At 53.1% G+C, this 18,563-nt stretch overlaps 2 protein-coding genes across 7 annotated transcripts in view; one reads left to right on the top strand and one right to left on the bottom strand.

The window, feature by feature from the left end:
- Positions 1 to 18,563, top strand: part of RAB43 (RAB43, member RAS oncogene family) — a 353,030-nt gene that overhangs the window by 277,224 nt on the left and 57,243 nt on the right. For 4 of the 5 annotated variants that reach the window (XM_081823037.1, XM_081823030.1, XM_081823028.1 and 1 more), the window contains one exon: positions 13,607 to 14,049. The exons of the other annotated variant lie outside the window; for it this stretch is intronic. In XM_081823037.1, the coding sequence (XP_081679163.1) occupies positions 13,607 to 13,941 (335 nt within the window). In that variant the 3' untranslated portion in view covers positions 13,942 to 14,049. Of the gene's footprint in view, positions 1 to 13,606; positions 14,050 to 18,563 lie in introns of those variants that run through there. 5 annotated transcript variants of the gene reach the window in all.
- GP9 (glycoprotein IX platelet) lies at positions 10,100 to 11,816 on the bottom strand. Of its 2 annotated transcripts, XM_081823063.1 has the most exons (4): positions 11,684 to 11,779; positions 11,209 to 11,337; positions 10,843 to 10,968; positions 10,100 to 10,746 (listed from the first exon to the last, which is right to left on the bottom strand). In XM_081823063.1, the coding sequence occupies exon 4, from the start codon at positions 10,733 to 10,735 to the stop codon at positions 10,202 to 10,204; it is 534 nt and encodes a 177-aa protein (XP_081679189.1). In that variant the 5' UTR covers positions 10,736 to 10,746; positions 10,843 to 10,968; positions 11,209 to 11,337; positions 11,684 to 11,779; the 3' UTR covers positions 10,100 to 10,201. The 2 variants fall into 2 exon arrangements, with proteins under 2 accessions (XP_081679189.1, XP_030893902.1); XM_031038042.2 differs by lacking the exon at positions 11,209 to 11,337 and having other exon boundaries at positions 10,843 to 10,966; positions 11,684 to 11,816.

The raw sequence follows: 18,563 nt of genomic DNA, 5'->3' as shown, positions 1-18,563 counted from the left end.
TGTCACCTTTCCCACGCGGCCACTCCCCACTCCCCACGCCAGCCAGCCTCCAGCTGCCCTGGCTCCTGCCTCCACATCCAGCTCCACACCGGCTGACCGGCTTCCTAAAGCAGGTCACACGCTGACCGGGTCACCCCCTTGCTTGGCTCTGCCCGGCTCCCTGCTGCCCTCAGGCTCCCTCGAGGGGCCCGTCAGCGCCGTCCGCGGCCTGGCCCCACGCTCTCCCCTGACACTCGCCACCCCCAGCCACACGGGGCTCTGCGTTCCCTGACCCGCCGCTCCCCTGACAGGCAGACCCCCAGACCCACCCGAAGAGCCCAGCTCCCCGCTGTGTCCTGGGCTTCTCCAAGCAGGGCCCCCTGTTGACACACAGTCCGAGATGGGGCCCGGCCCCAAAGGACAACCACCTGGTCCTGACGCTGACTCCCAGACGCTCCCAGGAGCCCTCCAGAGTGTGTGGAGCCCCACCCCCACACACATACACACAGCCCCAGAGACTGCTATGTCCCGTCTCTGCTGTCGGCTCCTGTTCTTCTGGAAAGAACAGACCCCGCCCAGAGGGCAGGCTTGGCCCCGACCGGTGCTTCCTGGGCATCCGTGTGTGCTCTGACCCAGGCCACTCGGGGCTGTGGTGAGGACAGCACCGCCCGCCCACCTCAGCTCTCAGCTCTGAGAGGGAGCCCGGGACGGGTCCCCTCCCTCCCACACCCGGGCTGTGTGCTTCGGGCCTCTGTCCCCAGCGGTGACTCTGCACCTGGCATCCCGAGGCGACCGTCACCTCAGTATGGTTCCCAGGGAACAAGCTGCAGACGTAGAGGTTCCCAGTTCAAAGCCGCTTACTCATCAGCATGTGTCAGCAGCACCTACGAGGGAGCTGGAGGGTCTGTGTGCAGGGCTGAGGGGACATCAGGAGACATGGACCCGGCAAAGGAGGCCAGGAGAGAGGGCAGTCATGGGACGGGTGAGTTAGCTCCTGGAAGCTGGTGAGTGGGGCCGGCATGCTCCAGCCTTCTGCTCACAGCCCCGCGTCATCCAGGAGCTGGTTAGAAATGCAGGATCTCAGTGTCCACCCCAGAGCTCCTGATTCAAGATTGGAGTAAGATCCCCAAGGGATCTGGGTGCATGTTACAGTTTGAGGAGCACTGGTCTACACAGCCTGCCCACCCCACCCAGGTGGCCCCTGGGCAGGGCTTCATGTTTCAGAAGTTTTTAGGTTCTTCCTAAAGAAGAAGGCCTGAAGGTTCTTGCCCGTTTACCCCTGAAGTGTGTTTTCCATCCTCTACAGAGGCACCGACTCGATCTGTGGACATCAAGGGCAAAGGGCTGGTGGCTGGCTCCTTGGCAAAGCTCTGACTCTGACAGAGTCAGAACCCGTGGGGTCACCTGGGCCCACCTAACACCCAACATTCGTCCAGCAAACTCCAACCCCATCTGGCAACATTTGAGCTTATCGTGTGTGACAGGGATTCTTGATCTTTTCTGGATCTCTGACCACTGTAAGCTGTAGACCCTTCAGTCAGAAAAAAATCTATATTCACATCTGCACCCAAATGTGGCACATTGTGTGGGGGCGTGAGTAGACAGGGGAAGGCTGCCCACTTTCCGAGTCTGGAATCTTGAAACTTCTATTGGAATGCTGTTTACAGCCTCTTAAGTTGGCAGAGTCTGAAATTTATTGAAAGGTTTCTATGTGAATTCACAAGAGAATTTAAGGACTTGCCTCAAATGCACATCCAGTGAACAGCAGAAGATTTGAGCCCTGGATGTTGGGCTCTAGGGTTGTTCCTTAACCCCCTGAAATCCTGGGAGGGACCTTTGGATTTAGTGGGATGGGATGTGGCTGGCCTGACAGTCTGCAATGTACTCAGGTATACATTCGACAAAAGGGACCCGGTTCTAAGTGGACATTTCTGAAAATAACAGAAACCATATGGCGATCTATCTCAAGGAACGAATCTTAAGAATAATAAAACCTCTATGCACAGGAATATCCATGACAGCCTTATTTCTATACAAAGGGAAACTGGGAGGCAGCCGTCCCTTGCTGCAGAGTACTTTAGACAGTATGTCTGAGCATTGTAGGTGAAGGACAATCTCTCCGTGAAGGGCTGGGTCTTCCTTTTGCCTTTCTACACTTTCGGTCTTCTATGATCAACATCTACTACATTTGTCATAGAAAGACACAGTACACTTCAGAAGAGTCATGAAAACAACATAACATTAAAAAATGTGATGCTATATTCATCGAAGGATTCAGAATACCCAAGTCAAGAAGTGTTAGCAATTAATGTAATATCAATAGGGTCTGGACATGAAAATGTTAAGGGTGATTGTGTTAAAACGGAGCTATGAAGAACTTCCTCCTTCTTTTCTCTCTTTTACAAATCTTTAAAAATGGAACTATGCTGCTTTTTGAGTAATATATAGCATATTTTATATATATCCTGTTGATATGTATTACATAAGCATGTGTAACTACAGATCTCTATCAAGCTATTGACATCCACACATACATACAGATACGTGCTCATGTGGGAAATAAGTAATAAATCTGATAAGGGTTTTGGGAAATTATTTTACTCATACTTTTTATCACTCATAACCTCGTTCAGTAGTTTCAGGGAGAACTTTGGCATGGTGGATTGATAATCGGTCATGGATTTTCTTACTTATTTGGTGGGGGGGTTTTTGTTTGTTTTTTTACTTAAAAATCACATATGTGATACATGATATTTGCTTTAATTCTGAGACTTTCCAAATACCCACAAAGGCAGAGAGTGCGGCCCAGCCCTGTGTACCCACTGCCCGCCTTCAACAACCCTCATAGTCTTGCCACATTGGCCGCATCTACCCGCCCCCCTTTTCAACTGGAGTATTTTAATGCAAATCACAGACAGGAGGCATTTCATCCAAATTGGTCACTATGAATCTAAAAGCAAGAAGGCAAGCAGAATAATGCCATTACCCCACCTAATAAAAGTAATCATAATTCCTCCAAGTCATCCTGGATCTGTCCATATGAAAGTTCACCAATTGCTCAAAAAAAAAGTCTTCTATTTTTGTTTTTGGTTGTTGTTGATGGTTATCAGATTTGGGTGTGTATCTCTTTTTAAGTCTCTTTTAATCTAAAATAGTATTCCCTTCTTTTATTTTTTTTCATGCCACTTACTTGTTGATGAAACTGGGTCATTTGCCTGTAGCTTCCCCTCTCAGGTTTTGGGTTTGGCTGATTATGCCCCGATGGTGTTCTTTAGCATGTTTTTCTCTCCCCTGTACTTCCTGGAAACTGGTGGTTCGATTGGATTCTTGGCAAGAATAGGGATGGTGTGATTTGTACTTTTTGCTCATGCCAGGAAGCACATAGTGGCAGGGCGTCCCACTTTTAATGTGTTGGGATTGATCTGAGGGGGTCAGGTGGTGCCCACCTCGGGCCTTCTTGTAAGGTTCTTCATCAGCCTTTCACCTAATGCTTTTACCATCTGTTAACCATCACTGCCTGAACCAGCCATTTCATCAGGGGGTTGCAAAAATGGCGCCATCTAACTCCTGCTCACCCTTCATGTTAAAGTCATCCCTTCCGTATACACTAGCTGGGATTATTTGAGCCAACAAAAGTATAATGGCTTCGATGGATTAAAACGTATCGAATATATGGGGCACCTGGGTGCCTCAGTCGGTTAAGCAGCCGCCTTCAGCTCGGGTCATGATCTCAGGGTCCTGAGCTTGAGACCCACGTTGGGCTCCCTGCTCAGCGGGGAGCCTGCTTCTCCCTTCCCTCTGCCTGCCTCTCTGCCTACTTGTGCTCTCTCTCTATCTCTCTGTCAAGTAAATAAATAAAATCATTTTATTTATTTATTTGACAGAGAGAGACACAGTGAAGAGAGGGAACACAAGCAGGGGGAGTGGGAGAGGGAGAAGCAGGCTTCCCCATGGAGCAGGGAGCCCGATGCGGGGCTCCATCCCAGGACCCTGGGACCATGACCTGGGCCGAAGGCAGACACCTAACGACTGAGCCACCCACGCACCCCTAAACAAATAAAATCTTAAAAAAAGATAAAAACATACTGAATATGTGTGTGTGTGCTTCTACAAAGGAACATAGTCAGTGGGTTAATCCACTGAAGCCATCATTCTTTTTAATGCTCCAGTTATTCCATCTCTGGACACTGAGACTCCTTTCAAGCAGGCTCCTGAGTTCTTTGCCATGACCCATTGGTCTTGAGTGCTTCTTTGCTTTCTGGCATATATTGTGCATTTTCTGCCCCAGACCTAGAGTGATTCATTACTCCAAGGAGCCACTGGGTGTTTTGCTGTTTCCAAAACAAGTTTTTAAGTTTTCTCCTGTTCTTTGCTCAGTGTTCCTTTTTCCTGTTGTTTGTTTTGAACATGCTGGGGGCTTTCCTCAGCCTGGTCACCCCTGACTGTCCCCTGTATTGAAAGCTTCTGGGGAGCCTGGCTGGATGCGTGGGTCCTATGATGGGTGGGCTTCTTCCTATAAGGCAATCGGGGTCAATCTGGCCTTTCCACTAGGGAAGGGTCCTCAGATGTCTGTGCCTGAAGGTCTTTTCTCCCAGGCCTTTCTGTCTGTGCAGTAAGGATCTTCTGTCTCCTTCTGGGGGCGGGTGGTGATGGCAGAACCTCACTGCCCTGCCTGCTGTCCCAGGCCTGGAGTCTCTCTTCTTGGTGTCTCTGAAAACACATCTCCTCTCTCCTGCAGGGTTGGGGCAAAGTGGTGGTCATGTCAAGATGGAAGTTGGGGAGGGCACCTGTGGGTTCCAAGTGCTCTGAGCCCGATTTTCAGCCAGTGCTTCGTTCTCAGTCCCTAGCCTCCCCCATGATCTGATCTTGTTAAAATCTGCGCAACCTAGCAATGAAAGCAAATTCCTATTTGCGTGTTCACTTTTTAAAATATAAAGTGGTTGGTGCTATGAAAAAGTCTTACTTTTTATAATATCCTGTTTTTCTACAAAGTTGCTTAATAAAAGGATACATTCTATTTTAAAGGTTCTGTGTGTTTTTCCTGGATGTGAACTATTCCGATTGCTTTTGTGCAAGAGCTTGTAACCTAAGCATAATAGAAATATGTTTAGGATCTATATGACAGCTTTAGTACGCCCTTGCTGCTTGAAGGAGCATTGTGTCATTAGTGTTGCTGGGCTCATTTGTGCAGTTTGTTATATTTGAATTTTGTTATCATGATTGAAAATCATATAAAGTGTTATCATCTTGCAGACCTTAAAAAATTCTTTTGTTTCATTTCTGAATAAAAGTCATATCCCAATTGCATAAAGGGAGCGTGGAGCCTCCTGGGGGTTCTGTGGGGCGATGGGGCTGCCCCTCCTTGGGCTCCCTCTGCAGGCTGGCGGGGGGGGGGTGGCTTCTCTCAGCTGCTCAGACAGCTGTGGATCCTTTGCCCAACTCTCCGTCTTATAGAAGCTTGTGGGCATCACTTTCCTGCTGTTGTCTCCTCCACTAACCTGGTCCTTGTGGGTTTATCCGTTTTTTACAATCCCCTAGTAATTCCAGTGGGGCTTGGGGCTGGGAGAGGAGACTTTCCCACTCGGGCAGTATGCCCAGGGTAAGCAGAGTCTGGGGAAGGTTCTGTACGCATCACCAACGCCTCTCCAAGCTGTTGTCCTGGCTTTATCTGGCTTTCTGCTTAAATCTCTCATGAGGATTGATAAGGAGTTTAAGGTGGTGTCGGTCTCATCCCTTAGATGTCAGGTTCTATAGCCAAAATTTTGACTGGGATGAAATTGAATTTAGAGAATAAAGGGAAGACTGGGAAGACTGAATCTTGCTGTTCTCAAGTGGGTACCTCTTTCCATTTTTCAGACCTTATATTCTCAGTGACACTTCGTCATACTTGTTTTTTTAAACTGAATTTTAATACCCCACTAAAGCTCTAGATCTGTATTTCATAAATGGGCTTTTTAAGAGTCTTGAAGCTTTTCAATCGCCCACAAAGGGCAGAGATGGAGAAGGAGGGAAGGGCGGCAGTTAGACTCCTGTCCAACCAGATTGAGCCACTTTATTTCATATACCAAGTACTGTCTAAGGGTTTGTGGGAAAAAAGGTCTTACCACTAAAAAAGTTTGAAAACCATCACTCTAGACCTTTAAAAAAATTGTGATAAAATATACATAACATAAAATTTACCATCTTAAGCGTTTTTAAGTGTACAGTTGAGTAGTGTTGAGTGGTTGTGCAATCATCACCACCATCCACCTCCAGAACTTTTTCATCTTAGTTCTTGCAAAACTAAAACTTGATACTTGTCAGACAACTCCCCATTCCCCCCCTCCCTCGAGTCTCCACTCCAGACTTTTTAAAGACAAAATGAATGGGTGGCTTCAGTTACAGAATAAAATGATCCACGTTTGTTGAAGGATACTACATAAATATACAAAGACTTGGTTAAAAAACTCTATAAGGTAATTCACACTTTCTGGACTCAAAGTAAGGACTAGTTACTCAGGTTGTGATGCAGGTGCAGGGAGTTCTTTTCAGAACTGAAAGCATCAAATGCATGTATTCTTGCTTTTGCTTTTACTCACCGATCGGCCCCCTGAAGCATTCGATAAAGAATCCAGCAGGTTGGCTGAACCTCAGAGCCTCACTTACCGTTTCATGATGTCTTTGTAAACCTCACTTGTTTCCTGCTTAGTAGGGATACGCAGACCTAAAAGAAAGGAACAGGATTTTATTTACATCCCTGTAAGAGTCTGAACAAAAACAGGGTCACTGGGGCCATCAGGGACTCCATCTGGATACTTCTATGTTGTTGCCCTGACAACCCTGAGGTATTTTAATTTTTTAAATTAAGAAGGTAATACAGTTTAGCTTTCCTCTCTGAATTTAACCCACTTTACTAGAGATCTAGCTTAAAAAATGAGACTTTCCCAAGATTTTGAGACATTTCACAAAGCCTGCTGTAAGTTGTCCCTGCTTATTACCTGTAGAGAATGAAAATGAGGATTCCATCCCCAAAGCTGTTTAGAAAGCTGCCAATCAGAGGCCGGCGGTGTCTGTCGAGTCAGACGCTGTTCTTCGAAGATTCTCCAGGCCACGGACTCACTGTTCCCTCGCTGGGGCAGAGCTGGGTGAGGACAGAGTCTTCCACGTTCTGCTCTCTGCCATCTCGGGCCACACACGGGACGGGCTCAGGCCCTTTGCAAGAGATGGAGTGCATTCTTCGCTTGACAAGGAATTAGCCCTCATCTGGTTTGGCGTGTATCCGCAGGGGCTGGAGAGGGTGAGGGTCCCGGCTGGGAGACTGTGCGCACACATGCGCTCACAGGAGGTGTGGCTGAGTGTATATGCAAAACACGGGAGACGGGCACTGTGTTAGCGGCTGGGTGTGGCTGCGACTCAGGGCCAAGACTCAGCGTGTACCCCCCGAGAGTGCCCACCCTTTACAAATGCCCTCTTGACAGCGGCTCCACCTTCTGATCAAGCGCCGTCAGCTTCGCCTAGACCTCGCGGGGCCGATGGCGGCCAGATGCCCCCCTGCTGCTGTGGCGGGTGCCAGGGCTCCCCGCGGTTAGGGCGGGGCCGGCTCCTGGTCCCAGACAACGGCTGCTTGCAAGAGCCATCGCTACCACGGCGAGGCCGGGCCACCAACGTCGTGCTTGCCCCTCGCTCTCTGCTCGCCTGCTGGCCGGAGGAGCGCAGAGGACCAGCGGAGGGCCGCGAGCAGGCGCGGGAGCTGGACTCAGCCGGAGCCTGCAGTGGGGCAGAGGCCTGCTGGGGAACGGCCCGCCCCGGCGATCAGTGGAGGGGGTCAACCGCCCGGAAGGTGGGGGTGGTCACAGCAGCCGGTCAAAGTCGCCTCGACAAATTCTCCACGTGCAGCTTGATTTTGAAAATGCTCATGAAGGTGATGGTCATGAGGATGCGGTCACGGAGACCGTGGGACGGCGGTGGCAGAGACGGCATTTTGCTTATAATGGGGCAAAGGTCCGTGGTTGTCTGGTGCTAGTGGTGACCGAGGTGGTAGGGGCTGGGGGGCGGTGTCGCCTCACAGGGCTGCTGTTCTGTGGCTGCAGAGGAGAGGGTGAGGGGAGGCAAGCGTGAGGCCGGCGAGCAGGCCATGTGGGCACCAGCGGTGGCGATGCTGGGGGTGGTGCTCCCGGCCGTCAGGGGTGGCGGGGACCTGCAGCCCTGCAGGGGACAGCAGTGGCCAGCGGGGGATGGTCGGTGGTGGCGGCGGCGGCGGGCTCTGTGGTTGCTGGTTTGGTGGCTGTGGAGCAGTGGGGACTGTGTACATGGCTCTGTGGTGGCCACTTTGCTGGCCTGGGACAAGGACCGTGGGGACAATGGAGGAGGCTAATTGAAGCTCCCAGTGCACCTGTTTCCCTGGGGATTCTCGTCTGAATCCGCCACCCACCTGGGGAGATCCCTGCCCGGCCGCTGGCAGCCCCTCCCTTCCCCTCTGCCTGCAGCGGTGTCGCCCCCCCGCATTGGTGATGCAGTGCTGCTCAGGCTCCTGGCAAGTTCTCACGGGACCAGCCGCTCGGCCAGCAGAGTCAAGGCTTATGATGGCCCTTGTGCCCAGAACTGTGGCTGCATGTGTTGGCCTCAGGAGGGAGCAGGAGCAGAATATAGGGGCATCCCACAAGGAGACTGGGGGGCTGAAGGTCACTAGTTTCAGAAGCTTTCAAGGGGGCACTTTTCAGGTGTGAAGGGGGAGCTGTCTGGGATCATGCCTGCGAAGTGACTGTCAGGGGTCCTGGGCCTGTGTCCTCCACCCAGTGTGGGGGAGCAGTGCCTTCCTCACGGAGTACAGAAGAATGACCCACGGCAGGTGCTTCCCGCGGGGCCGTGCACAAACTAAGGGCCCGGTGAGGAGAAGCCAGCTTCTCCCATTCTCATGGGAGCCCTGGAGCCGCTGGCTCCAACTGCAGAAATCCCACACTCCCAGCCTGTGGACTCCATCCAGCCGATTACTACGTTTTATGTGTGCTGTTATTTCCGCAACATTTTTTGTTGGATTTCGTTGCCAACACTTGAGTCAGAGATTTCACACACAGATGCAGATTTCTAACCCCCCTGGAAGAATGGGAAGCCTGGGTGCTTGGGTCCACACCTCCGCAGGGCAGCATTAGGTGGAACACGGGCCCTCCGGTTTCCCGCAGGCCCCACCTCTCCCTACAGCCCCTCCCCACCGCTGAGTTTGGGCCCCCGGCTCCAGCCTCACCTCTGTGGCTCAGTGTCCTCCAGTGGGTGCTCTGTGCCCACCGGCCTTCCCTGTGGCACCCTCCGAGCCACAGGTCCACCGCACGGACCTCCTCAAGGGAAGGACCTCAGTGTAATTCTATCTGGATTTGGGGTGGCCAGGAACAGACCTGGAAGTATTCTCTCATGCTGTGGAGGAAAGTTTATTAGTTTAACAGCTGGCACCAGAATTCCTCTGAGGGAGAGAAGTGTCTTGTTTGAAGAATTTGGTGGCCCTTGCTGGGGGTGGAAGTGGGACTCCAGTTTGCAGGTGTCTGATGTCAGCACCTGGAGTTGTTTCCATGAGAAAGGGAAGAATTTGTTGTTTTGTTTCTGAAGAGGGCTAGAGAGGAGGAAAAGGAGAGAGAGCTTATAAGAGAAGATGAGAAAGGATGGGGCCAGGTGAGCAGGTGTCTTCGTGGCCAAAGGCCGTTTTGGAAACGGTGATGTGCCTCTCAGGGTGTGTCTGTCAGAGAGGCGGGAATGGCTCTTCTCCTACCCACGCAGGGTCTTCCGTGTCTCCTGCTCTGCTCACTGCTGTGTTGGGAGAGCACGCTTTCTGTGGAATTGGGAGGGCAGCTGAACGCTCATGTGAAATTTGCCTGGGCCCTCCGGCGTGGCCCATGCAGGAAGCAGGGGCCAGGACAGAGGAGAGCGTGAGGACCGGAGTCCTGGGACCTGTCAGGCACGGAGGAGGGGCTCGGGATGTCCACAGACTGTGGGACTGGGGGAGGCTGGTGTGGAGGAGGGGGGACAGCCCATTTTACTAGGAACCGGGGGGACAGAGAAGGCCCAATTGGTATCTGGTTATAACAAAACGGACCCAGTTTTCCAGAAAGAGCCAGACATGGGTGCTGAGAGGAAAAAAAGCAAAAACCTGAACTTGGATAAAATGGTTGAGCAGCCAGTTTATTTTGAGTTACTGGTGGTTCGGGCTGCCCAGGCCGGGCGGGGTCTGGGGAGGGGTGACCCTGGGGGCCTGGGCTCAGTTGAGGATCTCTGTAGCAGTGCACAGCAGGCCGGCCAGGAGAGCCAGGCCCAGCGTGGCCACGACAACCAGCAGCACATCCCACCAGAGCCCCGGGTAGGTCCAGGACGCCGGGAGCCGCCAGCCGCAGCTGCCCAGCTCGAAGCCCGTCAGCTGGCCCAGCGGGCGGGCGGTGGCAAGCTCGGGGCTGGCGCAGCGGACGTGCAGCAAGGCCTCGGGCATGCGGTCCTCCAGCCAGAGACGCAGGTAGGTGAGGCTGCAGTCGCAGTGCCAGGGGTTCTGCGTCACATTGAGGATCTGCAGCTGGGGCAGGTGGTCGAAGGCGCCAGGGGGCACGGAGCTAAGGCTGTTATTGGCCAGCAGGAGGTGGCGGGTGTGGGCCGGCAGGGCGGGCAGGGCCCTGAGCCCCCGCCCCCGGCAGTCCACCCACAGCCCCATGGTTTCCAGGGCCTGGCAGGTGCACTCTGCGGGGCACTCCTTGGTGGCCTCTGCGGCAGCCCAGAGCAGCAACAGGGCCCCCCAGGCAGGCATTGGCAGGCTGGCTGTGGGGAGAGTGGCCGTGAGGTGAGGGAGGGCCTGGCAGTCCGCACCCCCTGCTGATGGCCGGCGGGACTGACCTGGGACAAAGGACAACTCACCTCCCTTCTCAGGCCTCAGCCTTGTCCTCTGTGAAATGGGGTGGTGAAGACTGCAGGAAGTGAAGTGTGCCCAACCCAGGCCTAGCTGAGCCTGGACACTCAGAAGGCAGGATGGGGAGCGTAGCTGTGAGGGGTGGGGAGGGGAGTGAGGGTAAGAACGCTCTTAGGAAGGGGCCAGGAGGTCCAGCCCCTTCTCAGGGGGGAGAGGCGCAGATGCCGGCTAGATGCTTCCTAGTCCTGGCCCCTGGCCCCCAGGCTGCTCCCAGCCCCCACGCCCAAGCCTGGGGTCAGGCCAATGGTGTGGACTTCACAGACCACACCTCTTCCCATCGATTCCCACAGCTCGCCTGTGGCCCAGTGAACCCTTAGGTGATACTCGATGTAGAAAACAGCAGGATGAGGATGCTGAGGTGGGGACCAGGAGGCAGCCCAGAAGGCGTTCCCTCTGGAAAGCCACGCATCTAGGCCAATACTCAGAGTTGGGGAAATTGAGGCCTGGAGACAGAGAATGACTCGTGCAGGGTCACCCAGCGGTCTGTGTCAGAGAACGGACTCCAACTCAGGCCTCATGAGCTCCGGGCTCTTGCCTCGTTTGCTGACTTTCCTACGATTGCTTCCCCTTCCTCAGACGGGCTCTCCCCACCAGGGCCGGGCCCATGGCAGGTTGTGAATATTAGTTGAATGAACCAAGGAGCCAGTGTCTCAGAGCCATGCCCCCACCCAACCCCATCTCCTGGAGGGAAAGCTGAAGGTGGGCCGGGGTGGGCCCGGGGGCTGGCCGTCCCACCTGGGTGGGGGTGCGCTGTGGGAGGTGGTGCTGGGTAATAAGAGGGCCACTTACTTGTGAGGCCTGCAGCCGGCACCCCTTTCTGTGGCCTGAACTGTCCTGCTTGAGGCTGAGGTGGCAGCTCTCCGCGAGGCAGCCGGTGGTGGCCGCTGCTTCAGTGGGAGGAAGGAAATGATGAAAATAGGCTGGCTTATCCCCCACGTGCAGCCCTGGGGGGCCGTCTCTGGTCCCAGGGACTTGGGCCCTGAATGGTAGGTCAACCCCTGTTTACAGAAGGGGGTCCCACAGTGCATCCCCGTGGACCACCCGTGCCTCGCTGGGCCTCAGTACGGGGTCAGTGGGAAAACCAAGGCGGCCCCTCACCAGGTCCCAGGAGGTGGGGAAGGCTTCCAGGAAGGGGAGGCCTTGGAGCTGAGTGGCTCTGCTGGTTGTTCCTCCAAGTCTGAGGCTTCCTCATCTGTAAAATGGAAGCAATCATCCCTGTCCTGCTTGCATACACAGGGTGTAGGTGGGGCGGCTCCCGTGGGCTGAGAATCCTATGGGGGGAGAACGACGTCGTTTTAAATTTTCTGTGGTTCTTCTGAATAGGTCAAGGAGAAAGTCACTTTTCGGTGTCACTGCATCTTTAGCACCTTCTAAACCTCCTGATCCTTTTCTTTCACAGGATGCTGAGGGCTTGTGGCTTGGTCTCCATCAGTCGTTGGTCTCTAGCTAGAATTTAAGATTTTTTTTTTAAAGATTTTATTTATTTATTTGACACAGAGAGAAAGATAGCGAGAGAGGGAACACAAGCAGGGGAAGAGGGAAAAGCAGGCCTCCCGCTGAGCAGGGAGCCTGATGTGGGGCTCGATCCCAGGACCCTGGGATCATGACCGGAGCCAAAGGCAGACTCTTAACGACTGAGCCACCCAGGCCCCCTAAGATCGTTTTTTAATTTGCATTATATTTATTTCTATAGCTAAATTTTACCTAAGGGAGTGACATCAGTTTTCCATTTATGTTAGTGATAAAGAGTTCCCTTTAAAAGAGAAATGGATTTTCAGTTTATTTTTTTAATATTAAAAAAATATGAATAAAAATCAAGCCTAACAGTAAAATATTATACAAAAGTATATTATAAAATTAGGACATTCATGTAGTCATTTTATAATAAGTTATAAAAAATTGCACTCATATGAAATACCAAATCAGTCAGAAAAGGGCCTGCAGAGATGGCACAATTTGTGCCCGTGGAGAGTGTGGGGGGCTGCTGAAGTGGGGGAACCCCTGGGGTATAGCAATGCTTTGGGAACAAGTTCTAGCAACTGAAGTAAACAGAGCCCTTGATAGAGGGGCCCGGGAGAGGAGCCCAGAGTGAGGGGCCGCTGAGGAGAGGAAGTGGTCCCCTGGGCCATTCCTGTGGTCATGGCCAGTGTCAGCCACGGACGCCAAACCTGACAAGAAGGTCCTGGGCCCCCCGCGATGCTGCCGGCTGAGGATCCCCTGATGCTTGAGCAGCGCCAAGTGGTACCCTGGCTGGGATGGAGGGCACCTGGGCACCACACCCACAGTGACAGCAGCAGGTGAAGTCAAGGGCAGAGGCCTGGGGGGGGCTTTTTCTTTTTTAAGATTTTATTTATTTATTTGAGAGAGAGAGAATGAGAGAGAGAGAGAGCAGGAGAGAGCACAAGCAGGGGGAGGGGCAGAGGGTAAGGAAGAAGCAGGCTTCCCGCTGAGCAGGGAGCCCGATGCGGGGCTCGATCCCAGGACCCCGGGATCATGACCTGAGCCGAAGGCAGGCGCTCAACGACTGAGCCACCCAGGCGTCCCTGAGGGGTGCTTTAAACACCCCATTTACACACTACCCTAGACCCGTAGGAGAATGCCTCTCGTACACAGAGGGTGGGTGTTTTACTTTTTTAGCATCTCGCAACTCGGAGCCCCCTTCAAGGCACGCTCCTGTTCATCTGTATGTTTGTCATCTGCTTTCCCCGACAGCACAGCAGCTCCCCGAGGGCTGTGTCCGTGGTCAAGCCATGGGGACTCAGTCAGCGGCCGCACCTCACAGGTCCTCCCTCGGTCTGTGCCGGGTGATTGCCGAAGGGAGTCGACGCTTTGACTCGGAAAGATTCCATCAGCAGGGAGGACCCCGGTCCTCTTCTAACCTGGCCCCTCATTGTGCAGATGCTGGCAGGTCGCTCACTGACTCACTGGGAGGCTCCCCTGCCCCCGTGGCCCCGTGGCCCCGTCAAGGGCCCGCGGCTCCCAGGTCACCTGGGATTGGGTTTGGCTTGCTTGTAAGTACCCAAAGACGTGTATTGCAGCGTTGCTAATGGCAAAGCAAGAAGCTGGAAACAAAAGGAATAGTTACTGGGGCCTGCACACCACAGGGTATTATACGGACATTATGTTAAATGAAATAAAACTGCATGAATTGTGTTGGAGGAATATCCGTTGTGTTGTTGAGCGACAACAGTGAAATGCACGAGAGAGTAAAGTAATATCCCATTTTGGTAAAACAAACTGTGATGATAACAACAAACTATCCTTGCTCAGGATGACTTGCGAATGTGGGCCTCCTTATTTCTTATCGTGAGCCCCTCTCAGGCCAGCCTCTGTCCTCTCCTGTGGCCGGGAGGCCGGGATCTCTCCTGCCAGGCCCAGAGGGTGCTTGTGTTCTCGCCCTCCGCTCGGCCCAGCTCTGCTCTCTGGGAAGGAGCTGCGCATTCACTTTCCGGTGAAGCCCAGGGAGGCTACCTGGTGTGCCCAAAGGGCCAGCCTCCGCAACCTTCTGATCCCTGGCCCAGAGCAGGGTGGGGAGGGAAGGTATCATTTGGTCCCCTGGAGTCATGCCTGCTGTGAAGACAGCTTGCTCCAGTTGGGGTCACCTGGCAGGTACTTGGTGAACACTCTCATCGGAACCTGGATCCCAGACCAGGAACCTCAGCCTCCATGGACCTTCCCTTCTCCCACTTGTGGACGCCTGGCCTTGTCCCATCTTCATCTGCCTTCATGCCATTACGGCAGGTGGGGAAGGAGTCCCGGTGAGTGGCGGTCCCCCAGCCCCCAGGCTGTTTCCTGACCTGATCTGACCTAGTTGGGCACACACTCTTCCTTTTGGACCTCTGAGATATCCCTTTTATTTTTAGCATGTACAACTTAAAAAAAAAAACCCAAACAAACAAAAAACAGCACATATGAGAACTCATTTTTGTTGTGGAAATATTGAATGTTCAGATGAGCAGGAAGAAGACAATAAAATTTTCCTTCAATTCCAGTATCAAGCAAGACTGCCTTTTATTTTTTTCCTGTGTGTATTTTTTTTTCTTACCCCAAATCAGGTCACTTGGGGCCCACGCTCTTCTGGAACCTCTTTTTTCCACCTGTGAATACACCCACATATACCACCCATGTTTGCCATGGTTCCATTGTATGGATGTGGCAGCTTTTTTTTTTTTTTAAAGATTTTATTTATTTATTTTGACAGAGAGAGACACAGCGAGAGAGGGAACACAAGCAGGGGGAGTGGGAGAGGGAGAAGCGGGCTTCCCGCTGACCAGGGAGCCCGATGCGGGGCTCGATCCCAGGACCCCGGGATCATGACCTGAGCCGAACGCAGACGCTTAACGACTGAGCCACCCAGGCGCCCCGTGGCAGCTTTTATTTAAGGAATCTCTGGCCATAAAGAGCATGCCTTGCTCTCCTTATCTCAGTCAGACAGGCCTTTGTGGGGACGGAGGGTGGGAGAGGGGCAGCTCTTTGGGCTTCCTGAGGTGGGGAGGCTCCTCCTTCCAGGGCTGCCCAAGTTGGCTGACCCAGTATCCTACACCATTGTCCCTGTGGAGAAACTGAGACAATCTCCTCTCCTGCCCCTTCAGGCTACTTACTAGGTCACCTCCCACTCCCTATATGTGGAGACCCACTCTGTCTGGGCCCCCTCCTTCCTCTCAGTCTGTAAACATGCTTATGATCTCCTTTATTCTGGAAAAATCTTGTGTGTGTGCACGCGTGTGTGCATGTTTTGAACACCACAGCATGCTCCCTGCCCACTCCCCTCAGCCCCTTCAGTTCACAACTAACCCAGATACAGTGGATACTTCCTGCGGGCAACAAGTCCTATCTCAGTCATGTATGTTCTCTCTTGGCCTCCAGTCCAGCTGCACCCGCTTGCCCACCCATCTCCAATGCCAGCCCAGACCTGGGCATCCTGTCCTTCCTGGACATCCCCTCTGAGTGTCCTACAGGAGGCTCATACCCACCATGACCTAAACCTGGGTGTCTTTCCCCCAAAAGCCAGCCCTCCTCAGTGTTCTCCACCTTAGGGAGGGCCAGCTGCATCCACCCAGTCACCCAGCTGGAAACCTGGGGCACCATTAGGGATGGCCTCTCTCCCCCACTGCCATATCCCATCAGCTGCCAAGTTGGCCAACTGCCTTCTGCATATCTGTGGACTTCTCCCCTTTTGGGTGGTTCTCTGCTCATTCTATGTCCCCTCCTCTGGCCCTGTCTTCCACTTCTCTCAAGCAACCCTCACCCCAACTTTCTCCTCTGACATCCTCCTCCACATCTAGAATGGGAGCCCAGCTCTCCCCCAGGACCCTGTCCTCTTGCCTCTTCTTGCTGCTCCCTGTGATTTCTCTTCCTCACGCAAACCTCAGCTCTTTTGATATGCATGTTGTCTGCCAGGCCACCTGCTCCCGCCTGCTGCTCCCCATCCTGGTCACTCCTCTTGTGGGTGACCCCCGGGCACAAGGCTTTCTGTCCACCATGAACATTGTCCTCCCTCTCTGTAATTCCAGCATTCATGTGGATGACCCTTGGTCACCCTGGCCTCACAGTCCGTTGGCCTCTCCCGAACTGTGCTCCTGCCCTGGGGTCCCCCCCAGCCACTCACCCTCACAGTCTTACCCCAGACTGGCCATCATCAGCAACTGCTCCTCCTCGAAGCCTTGATGCAAGCACCCCGCCTCTTGACTACACCTCCCCATTCCAGCACAAGTCCTTGAGCATACCCACTCTGGTCCTTCTCCAACCTCATTGAGGTCTCTGGGCCAGTGGCCTTATCACTGTACTTTTATACTTTCAGCATCATGGCCTCACAAGCTGATTCAGGGATGACCACTGTCCTTCGGTGTCCACTCTTCCCTTCTTCCACACAAATAGAATTTTAGCTGGACATGTGGCCCTCAAACTAAAGACTACATTTCCCAGCCCCCTTTGTCTTCAGATGTAGTCATGTGACCAAGTGCAGGCCAATAGGAAAAGAGGAAGAAGTGATCAGTTCCGCTTCCCGCTGGCTGCAGGGGGGCTGGGAAAGCCATCTTGGTTCTTGGGCTGTAGCCCCGACTTGAGGATGGCAGAGCAAGAAGAAGGAGCCTGGGTCCTTGATGGTTCTGGAACTGCCATCTAGCTCAGGCATGGCTACCTGGACTTCTTCCAGAGAGAGAGAAAAAGAGAGAGAGAGAGAGAGAATTTTATCTTGTTGAACCTTGTCCTTTCAGGTTTCTGTTACAGCAGCCCATGTGCCTCTGAGGGCAAACCCGCCGATCTGCCTGTGGTGTAGGTGTGTCCCTACATTCGGCCTTCCCACCTGCTGCGGCACAAAAACGTCCTGCTGCTACGGGTGGGCGCGATTCCCGGGAACGCCTCCCAAGATCCTGCACCCTAATCCCCGGAAGTGGTGAATGTGATGAGACATCACTGCTGTGGTTGTTCTGTGTGTTGCGGCACAGCTGACTTCTAAAAAGGGCGGTTTTCCAGGAGGACCTGATCTAAACGTGTGAGCCCTTAAGTGCAGAGAACGTTCTGTGGCTGCGGGCAGAAGAGGAAGTGAGAGAGATGCAGCAGAAAGGGAAGTCGGAGAGATCTGGAGCGTGAGAATGGAACCCCTGTAGAAATGGAAAGGTGGATGGAAACGAAGACGGACCCACTAATGCTTCAGGAAGGCTTGACTTCAAACTGAAAAAATGTTTCTCTTCGGCATTCTTGAGCCTCCCCCTCCCCTTCACTTGTTTTTCTGTAGAATCCTCTGGTCCAGAACTTGGTATGGATACTTAGTAAGGAGACTCGGGTGGCCCATGCCAGTGCCAGGTGTCAGAGCACATTGGAGACGTGACAAACGTGGCGGGCCGAACGTACCCGATTCCTATCAAAACCTCCCAGATCCTGTACTTTCCTATAAAACCCCTCAGCCTTTTACCCCTGGCGGGTCTGCAGTTTGGAAGGCTTTAGCCGGCTGCAGGCTCCTTTGCCTGGCAAAGTAATAAAACCGTCCTTCCTCTTGATGCGAACTCTGTCTTCGTGTCATATTTCGGCTCCAGAGCACAGAGGTCGGTATTCGACAACAGGAAGGACTTGATGCGTGATTGCTGCTTTGAAGACAAAGCAGGAGCGGGATGCTGCGGACGGCTGCAGTGAGCCAGCAAGTGCATTCTTCCCCGGAGCCTCTGGGAAGGAACAGGGCCCTGCGTGCACCATGATTTCAGCCTCTTGAGACCTTAAGCAGAGAACCCAGATCCACATGGTGCCCACACTTCTGCCCCTTGAAAAGTGTGAGATAAGGAATGAGCGTTGCTGTAAGCCTCTAAGTTTGCGATAATTTCTTACAGCAGCAAGAGAAAACCAATATGAAGGGCAAACCCGGCTCTGGTGCTCCGCATTCTATCTATCCGCTGTGCGAAAACGAATGAAAGGAACTCTTGTTTAGAACGGAGCGGGGAGGCCGGCAGGGGGAGCTCTCGTGCCCTACCACTCGTGGTCAATTGCAGACCCGATAGGAAGAGAGGGACCTTGCACTTGGATGCTACTTTACTATCCCAGCAGGTGGAAGGAAGGTTTCTTCCCCCTCCTCTCCCCGCCCTGCAACAGCCCAGCCAATGAGAGACCACCACAACTCAGCCAATGAAAAACCGCCACACTTTGACCTCCCAGTTTATTCCAATGGGCTTTTTGTTTC

This window comes from Leptonychotes weddellii, chromosome 1, assembly GCF_054177405.1.
Source record: "Leptonychotes weddellii isolate Sample4059 chromosome 1, ASM5417740v2, whole genome shotgun sequence".
Taxonomy (NCBI): domain Eukaryota; kingdom Metazoa; phylum Chordata; class Mammalia; order Carnivora; family Phocidae; genus Leptonychotes; species Leptonychotes weddellii.
This window is presented reverse-complemented; position numbering and strand designations above follow the sequence as displayed.

Coding starts and splice junctions, on each gene's coding strand:
- GP9 (XM_031038042.2), bottom strand. CDS start 10,735: ATGCCTGCCTGGGGGGCCCTGTTGCTGCTCTGGGCTGCCGCAGAGGCC.